General features: G+C 33.5%; 1 protein-coding gene across 1 annotated transcript; it reads left to right on the top strand.

Annotated features, from left to right (window-relative positions):
* Positions 1 to 8,020: 8,020 nt before the first annotated feature.
* LOC104090022 (transcription factor MYB114) lies at positions 8,021 to 9,129 on the top strand. The gene is made up of 3 exons (XM_009595053.4): positions 8,021 to 8,184; positions 8,295 to 8,424; positions 8,527 to 9,129. Exons 1-3 carry the CDS (start codon positions 8,058 to 8,060, stop codon positions 8,915 to 8,917), a joined length of 648 nt encoding a protein of 215 aa, XP_009593348.1. The 5' UTR covers positions 8,021 to 8,057; the 3' UTR covers positions 8,918 to 9,129.
* Positions 9,130 to 9,186: the final 57 nt, after the last annotated feature.

Raw genomic sequence — 9,186 nt, 5'->3', positions numbered from 1 at the left:
CAATGAATTTCAACTATACCCACTGAAAAAGTTCCTTTTTTGCTTAGATTTTTGGAATATTGTATATTTTTTTTTTTTGTGTTTCATCACCTTATTTGCTACCTCATCCATGAAATTTCCTTTCCCTCTTGCATCTAATATTGCTAATCACGCTTAAAAATATGAAAGGAGATTTTTGCATTTGATTCTTTGAGAGAAAGAACCTTATTTATTTGGTTTTCAATTTTTATATGTGTTTGGCTAGTTTTTGTTATCCCCGCCAATATTGTTGTATTTGTAAATAATAATTCTGCAAAATAAAATTATCGTAATGAAACAGTAATAAATTCGAGCCCACTGAATTCACAGTGTTTCCTTAAGGAATTTAATCCCCTCCTAGTACCCAAGGTAATGAATTATTTCCTCCCAGGATAGAACGAATCACACACTGGTGTAGCGGTACTTCAAACCCCAGTGTTTCAGCGAACACAAAGTTCGGTAGCAAATCACACTTACAATTGCTTTGTTTGAAGTTAAAACAATGCAGAACGAAGGAGTAGAAACTCAAAAAATCGTATGGAAATGCTGAGAGGAAGCAGTGCAATGTATAGCCAAATATGTTGAGCGATTTTCAGTTTGTTTCTTGTGCGTTGTATGTTGAGTGTCTTTCTTCAACATCTGCTGCACATATATATATATATCAGCCAGTGTTGAAGAAGACCAAACGCCCACCCTCCATGGTGGAGCAAGCACATTCATGTTTGTGGAGCAAGCACATTCATGGTGGGAAGAGCATTAGGCGGCTGCCAAATGGTCAATACACGGATTGAAAAATATCTGTTACAAATGCGGATAATCTTACGTTAATATTTACTATTAACAAATAAATTTGGTCCAAAAAATTAATCAATCAATCATTTGACCAAAGCCGAAGCCGTAGCCGTAGCCGAAGCCGAGCCGAGCGAGCGACGACGACGACGGCACGAGGCTTGCTTTCTTCTTAACTCTTTAAGAGCTACAAGAAGAGCAATTATATATATACCCACCAAAAATCTCTTCCTCTTCCAATATGGGACAATGTCTCATTGTCAAGAGAGGGAAACTTAAAATTTTACTCAAAAATTTCATTTTCCCTCCATTTCCCATTCACCCTCATTTTAAGACTATTTTATCTTAAAAAATAAAAAACTCAATAGTTTTGGTAAGTCTATGACTAATGGCTAGAGGTTGGTAAGTTGAGACTTATTTGGGACATTTGTGTAAGTTTCCCTAGAAATTTATGTGTAAAAATTATTAAAATTACAAAAATAATAGATTTGAATCCATAATTTTAAATATATAATGGGTTCAATGATAAAAATCTTAAAAATTGAACTTATAGAATTTAAATTTTGGATCCGCCTCTAAAGACAGATCCATGTAGTCAGTTTAACTACTTAGAGTACCAGCAATCACTAAGATTGTATTACATACATTATCTATCATGGAACACAATGGTGTACTTGTACGTGTGTAGGTTTTTGAACGTCAATTAGAAAATATATATTGTAATATATAAATCTTATTTAATAGATCATAGATGCATTTAATTCATCATGTGTGGAAGAAGAGAGGAGTTTGTAGATGACCTTGTCGTTGTCTCATGGATTACGTAGTATAAAAAGCATTCACCATTTGAATTCCAATTTCCATAACCCTAACACGAAAACAATGATAATGATATATTAAACAGAGAAGAAAGCGGATTGAAGTAATATTTTTTCTTATAACAGTGGCAAGATTAGCTTGTGCCCACAGGGGCGGTGCTAGCCTTCTACTTACGGGTTCGGCAGAACCCAGTAGCTTTTGTGCAGACTCTGTATTTGTCTTGAAAAACTCATGAAATATGTATAAATTATTATTATAGAACTCAGTAACTTAAAAAAACTAGAATCCCGAACCCATAAGTTTCAAATCCTGGCTCCGCCTCTGTATGCCCACATGGATAATTTAATATGTAGTAACTTCCACTAACATAGGTATCAAGGAATTTTTTCTACCAAAATTTAGACACATGATAATAAATCACAGTAATGGTTGAATTGAAACCTTAATTTTTCACGATTTTAACCTATTTTATTGACAATCTGTTATGCCACGCCCTTGGACGTGGGAGTAACAACAATAAAACAAAAGAATAATAATAATAATAATAATAAAGGAGAAAGAGGTAGCAGCTAAAGTGATCTGAACTAGAACCATGCTCACCCACAAAAAAGAAAGAAAACGCTCGACTACCTGCTAGAGGCGGATCCAGGATTCGGAGGTTACGGGTGCCACTACTTTATGCATACAGTATATTCAGGGGCAGATATATATAACATCAAGCGGTGTCATGAGACACCGCTCCACCGATTTATTTTACTAGATATGTATATATAATAAATAAATAAAATAAAAATATTGAGTATAAATACAAAAATTAAAAAAATATTTCACTATAGTAATTTGTTTGGTTCACTTCTTCAAATATTGACACCACTCAGGAAAATTTATGCATACACCACAAAGTATACCTACAACTAGCTATAAAGACCGAATAGGAAGAATTGGCCGATTCAGTTAGTTTATGGTAAACTCGAATAGGTCTTTCATTCACAAAGAAATAAGTTTGATTTAGATTCAGTATTTTTATACTTAATTTATATATATATATATATATATATATATATATATATATATATATATATATATATTTGAAAAATATAAAAAAAAAAAAATCATGAAAGAGTGCCTCCCATTAAAAGATTTGCTTAAAGAGTAACTTAATACTACATATTCTTTGTTTGACTAGATTAATTTACCTTTATTATTCTTGGGTTAATTTTTTCATATTAATTGTCTAATATATATATGACAAATATTTTAAAGCAAAACCTTCAACGTTCAACCTATGATAATAAACTATTAATCAAGTTCTTTTTTCAAAAGCCAATAAAAAATACGGTTCAAATTACATTCTAATATATAAATTAATATTGTGTCATAAAAATAAGTTCAATGCTAACTAAATCAATTCAAATTACCTATCGCAAAAAGTTTCTCACGGTGTAAGGTATAAAGATAAAAAATAGAAACAAAATGAGGATTGATATACAAAAGTTTAAAAAATAAAGAAGAAGAGAGAAATTAGCAAATATAAGGAAGAAACAAGGAAAAGAAAACGAAGAAAAAGAAAAGAGTGAAGCCTTAGGGCCCAACTGAGAATAAAGAAAAATCTTAAAAAGTTGGGAAAGGAATGAGGAAAAAAAGGTAAAAAGCAAAGATGCTGCTCCGAGAATCGAACTTGCATTCGTGAGAACACAACAAAAGGCTTAAGAATGGACGTTGAACCACGGGCACCCGCGTCAACTTTGGGTATTTTGGGTGCCACTACTTTTATATATCCCGTTTTTCACAGATATCTCACATAAATAGTAAGAATTTTAGTAAAGCGAGCGGGTGGCGTGGCACCCCTACCTAATAAGGTAGATCCGCCCACCTGCTAACCTTGTACCCTAATTCTCGACCCCTATACTCTTCTATATAGGGTCATGTCCTCAGTGAGTTGGAGATGTGTCATGTCCTCAGTGAGCTGGAGATGCGTCCTGTCCTGTCTAATCACCTCTCCCCAATTCTTACTCGGTCTACCCCTACCTCTCCTTGGACCAATCGCTGCCAACCTATTGCACATCCTCACTCGGACATCTATACTCATCTTATTCACATGCCCAAACCATCTCACTGGGACATATCAGTCTACCCCTACCTCTCCTTAGACCAATCACTGTCAACCTATCGCACATTCTCACGGGGACATCTATGTTCCTCTTCTTCACATGCCTAAACCATCTCAATGGGACATATCGGTCTACCCCTATCTCTCCTTAGATATATCACTAGTTAGAAACTTAAGTAAAAAATTATTTTTAAACCTATATTTTCCGGCTACAACAGTCGAAAGGTTTAATAAATAATATTTTTGTATATACCTTTCCGACTACCGTGGTCGGCATTATTTTTACAAATAAATTAATTTTAAATTAATATTCTGACTACGGTGGTCGAAATTGTTTTCAAAAATAAATAATTATTTAATTAATATTCTGCCTACTTTAATCGGAAACACCAACCTTTTCGATCTTTGGCAAAATAAATTTTCTAACTACAGTAGTCGGACATGTTTTTCCAACGTACCATTTTTCGGCTACGTGAAACCAGTCGGAAAGTAGTCGGAATAGATACTTTTTCAACTACTCTCCAGCTATTTTGGTAGTCGAAAAGAAGCTATTTTCTTGTAATGAGTTTTCTGTATCTTGTCCACCACAAAAGTCACCCCCCACCTTGCCTCGTATATTTTAATTCCTAATCATATCTCTCTTGGACGTGGGAGTAAAAGAATAATATTACATACTAGTTTGAAACCGACATCAATCCAAATTGGAAAAAGGGCCAAATATACCCTTTTACTTTAAGATATTGTCTACATTGAACCACTGTTATACTATTGGGCCAAATTTACCCCTACTGTTATACTATGGGTCAAATTTACCCCTACAATTAGTAAACTTTTAAAAATTACTCATCGGTCTGTCAGGTAACCCAAAATCTCCCAAATCATTTTAATTAAGTTACTGATTCTGCTTCTTGGTCCACTATTTTCAAAATAATTGGCATTTACCTACAATCTGCATTGGAGAAAAAATAAGAGAAAAAAATATTAAATAATACAATCGTTAATAAACAAAGTATAGTTCTTTAAAAAATCTAAATTAGGTAGCTTGTCTAAATTCTAAAAGTATTTACAACATCCCAATTTTAATGAATTAGTCACACCAAATGGATGAGGAATGTGCAAGTATTAGTGATTGAAGTTGAAGTTACTAAGAGACTTTACATTGTCGAATTCAACTTTACTTTAATCATTTGCGCACTCTTAAGTTAGTCGATCGAATTATATACTAACCAGACAATGACAAAATATATTTGAATATAATACATGTACATACATGATGATCAGCTGTATATAATTCACAATAAATAGATCTACTAAATTTTACAGTGTGTATATGGCTGAAAAATAAATAAAAAAATAAACCAATTCCAAACCATTATTACAAGAAGTGGGTGCTTTGGTAATTAAAAATATTTATGAATAATTTGTATAGTCCAGTACCTTTAGCATTCACATCAATAGTAATTTCTAAAAATAGTGGAGCAAGAAGAACAACAAGTGATTTAAATAAAAGGAATTTTGGAGATTTTGAATTACTTAACACATCAAAGGATAATTTTTAAATGTTTGCTGATGATAGGGATAAATTTGGCCAGATAATATAACGGTAGGGATAAATTTGATCGGATAGTATAAAGAAGATTAAATGTAGACAATATTCAAAGGTAGATGGATTTATTTGCCCTTTTCCCATCCAAATTTATGGAATGATACCCAAGAGGGCACTAAGAGTTCAATCGACAACAGTGTTCAAGGCGCTTTAAGTTTCATGATTGGCGCATTATGCTCTGATATGTTCAATCATTTTCACTTTTGGCAGTCAGTGATAACCTTTTAGAATTGTCCTATGACCCATGCCTGTGTTCTTCCATGTGTTTTTCCCTTCTTCCAAGATCATTATACCAGGGATAAATCTTTGGTTCGTATTGTGGGAAGCAATACTCTTCAAGATTTTGAGCTGGCATCTAAGAATTATTTGTATCTGCCAAAGAACTATGACCTACATGTGTGCTTGTGGGCCGATATATTTGAACTTTTTTCATCAATGACAAGGAGCAATGCATTTACTCTGGGATATATCTTTACATAGTTATAGAAAACATTTTGGTTGCTAGACATTCCATGAACTTTAGTAGAAGACTCGCAAATATAAGGCGGACCATTAAAGCAATAAGGTAATTATCCTCTCTTGGATTAAATATTCTCATTAAGCTATATAATTTCTACTAATTAAGAGAGAACATACGCATGATGCCTACCAGGAGTGTGTATAGATCGGGTTGGTTCGAATTTTCTAATTACCAAACCAAACCAATTGTATCGGGTTATTAAATCTAAATACCAAACCAAACCAATAAAAGTCGGTTTTTTCAATCTCAATTTTCTCTGATTTTTTGGGTTTACGGGTTTTCGTTTTTTTTTTTCCATAAAGTCTCCATAGCACAAAACGTAAAATTTGTGCTCCAGATATTTCTTTAATCCTAGTAAGACAGAACTATATAAGGTATTTTTTAATAAAATAATATAAATATGAGATGAGTCATGGCAGTGTACTAAAATATTCAACAATAAAAATAATAAAATCGCATAAAATAAATATTATTAATAAGCCATAATGAAAACAAACATAATTTAAAATTACCACTAATAAGTACTATTGTTTACATGACTAACCACTAAAAGAAAAATATAGTTATGCATTTCATCTAAACCATGAAAAAACTAAAAAATAGATATCCAACACTATTTTCATTCATAGTACAATTGAATATCTTTTATTAGTATTAGTATTGATTTAATTTTGGTTTAGGATTTATTTGAGTTACTAACATTTATGGACTATAAAACTTATTGGAGCATCCAAAAATTATAAGCTCAAACTTGAAATAATACGTTAAAGATAAAACTATGAAAAAACTTAAGAAATATTTATAAACTGCACGACAATATATTTTTATGTTTTGAAATATATTTAAAACTTCTATACATATAATGTCGGATTGATTTGGTTTCGGTTTGATTTTTTTTAGTTAAAATCGAACCAAATATGGTCGGTTTCTTTTTTCAACACCAAACCAAATCAAACCAAACCATAGTCAGTTTTTTTTTTCTCGGTTTGACTCGAATTATCGGGTTGGTGCGGTTTATCGATTTCATTTGTACACCTCTACCTACCAGTGTTGGGAGGTCAGGGAACGATGTAACATTACTACCAAGACGTGCTAGGAAAGTAAACAATAATGCAATCATTAGTTTTTCTAATTCCTTAATGAAAAGTCACGAAAACAGCGGTAAAAGAAAGTCATAAGTCTCATGTGACAATTGAAGTGTCGAGGATCATAAACATCTGAAACTATGAACAAGAATGAATTAAGCCATCAATTATTAGGTTTTTTCTAATTCCATAATAAGAAGTCATAAAGCACGTGTGAAAAAATAGCTAAAGGTATCATGTGACACAATTGAAGTGTCATAATTACTCTAAATCTATACAGGGAAAAACACCAAATTTAATTACAAATATTGTTGGTTGTGACAAGAAGTCTTAAACGCTATCAGAAAACTTTAGACTTCACAATCAGATGCGCTTAACATTAACAACTGGAATCGGAGTAATAACGCTATAAAGTAAGGGAATGTACAAGAAAACTTTCTAAAGCAAATACTCAAAATGCTCCATGACTAATTCACACTCACTTTTGGTGCCATACTATCCTTAAAATGTGCGAATGAAACCCTAAATATATCCAGCAAAAAGGAATATGATATAATATTGAAAGTCATTTATTTTCTGTTTTTTATCGCAATATGATTATATGCTTGAGTAATGCACGTAAATTAAAGTAACGAGAATAGACTGTTCAAAGTCTACTAACTTTTCATATACAGAAACCACATATAAAATTAGGTTATGCAATGCACCCAAAACAAAAATTGAACAAAATAATAAAGTAAAGTAAAAAGTTCCCCCTCCTCCCACGGAGGGCTTGAGAAAAGGTAATACCCAGATGAGCTAGCATTTTTTTGAATGGCTTTTAGTGGGATGAAAGTGGAGCACACAGAAGGGCTTTCAATGTCAGGTAGTACAAAAGAAAGCAAAATATGAATCCACATTGAGGGCCCTCAGTTCAATTATCTGATAACATCCAACACACAGTAATCCAAAAGTGACGAATTTTAAATTCCATCATCATTGTTTTAGGAGTAAGACACATGTCTAACCCCACACCCTCAATCTCAACTTTTTAACTATATATTTGAGTACCACTCATTTCCTATTTTACTACACAAAAAATTAACAGAGAGAGGAAGAGAAAAAAGTGCAATGAAGGATAAAGAATTTAAAACAAGAATGAAGAGAGGATTTTGGAAACCTGAAGAGGACTTGATATTGAAAAATTGTGTGGAGACTCATGGAGAGGGAAACTGGGCCACCATTTCTGAGAAGTCAGGTATACTTGTAATCACTTAGCCTATAGCTAGTTGTAACTTAGTAATATTTGGGCAATGGTCTACTAGAATGCCGATATCAAAGAGTTTAACGTTTCAATATCTGTCGTAGGCTTAATGAGGAGTGGTAAGAGCTGCAGACTAAGGTGGAAAAATTACCTGAGGCCAAACATCAAGCGAGGAATGATGTCAGAAGATGAAAAGGACCTCATCATCAGACTCCATAAGCTTCTTGGCAACCGGTTGCTGCTTTCCCCTCTGCACCTGATTTCCTGTTATACAATAATATTGGTGAATTGATTCTTCTAGCTACACTTACTTACCTCAAATCTTCTTTGCTACAGATGGTCGCTCATTGCAGGTAGGCTTCCTGGAAGAACAGACAATGAAGTAAAGAACTTCTGGAACACACATTTGAACAAGAGGTCTTGCAGAGGCAAAAAGAAACATGTCAAGTCCAAGGAGGCGAACAATCGCAGCCCACTGGGCAAAGAGAGTCAAGAATTTCCTGCTGAGACAGTAAGCAATAAAGAAGTGGCGGCCAATTCAGTTTTAGATTCATGGATAGAAGAAATGCAGGATTTCAACTGCAGCTTACTATCACCTCTGTCAATGAATAACGTGCCATTCCTTGAAGACGAGCCTTTTATCCCCATACTGGATGACATTGTCTTGCTTGAAGCATTTACAAGCACTGGCAAAGAAGCGTGGAATGAGATTCAGCCATTCCTTTAGAAATTTGTGGTAGTTACTCTATTGCATCCTTCACATAAGAGCACAATTTCCAGTAGTGCCAAAACAAGGTAACAACTCCCATGCTAGGGGTTTCGGATCTGAGCTTGTGCTTCATCCTCTTGGAAAAGTGCATGAGCTTACTTGCGAAACCAATTTATGCATGTATCAAGAGTTCAAAACTATAAATCTCCCTTTTTCTAGGTATCAGCTTCCTCTACTACTGCCAATTCCAACAAGTGAAAGAAAAGTAATGAACTAGCTATAAGCAT

This window comes from Nicotiana tomentosiformis, chromosome 11, assembly GCF_000390325.3.
Source record: "Nicotiana tomentosiformis chromosome 11, ASM39032v3, whole genome shotgun sequence".
NCBI classification, from domain to species: Eukaryota; Viridiplantae; Streptophyta; class Magnoliopsida; order Solanales; family Solanaceae; genus Nicotiana; species Nicotiana tomentosiformis.
The sequence above is the reverse complement of the archived record's forward strand: the minus strand, read 5'-3'. Positions and strand labels throughout refer to the sequence as shown.

Coding starts and splice junctions, on each gene's coding strand:
- LOC104090022 (XM_009595053.4), top strand. CDS start 8,058: ATGAAGGATAAAGAATTTAAAACAAGAATGAAGAGAGGATTTTGGAAA. Junction 8,185..8,294: donor CACCATTTCTGAGAAGTCAG/GTATACTTGTAA, acceptor TATCTGTCGTAG/GCTTAATGAGGAGTGGTAAG. Junction 8,425..8,526: donor CATAAGCTTCTTGGCAACCG/GTTGCTGCTTTC, acceptor TCTTTGCTACAG/ATGGTCGCTCATTGCAGGTA.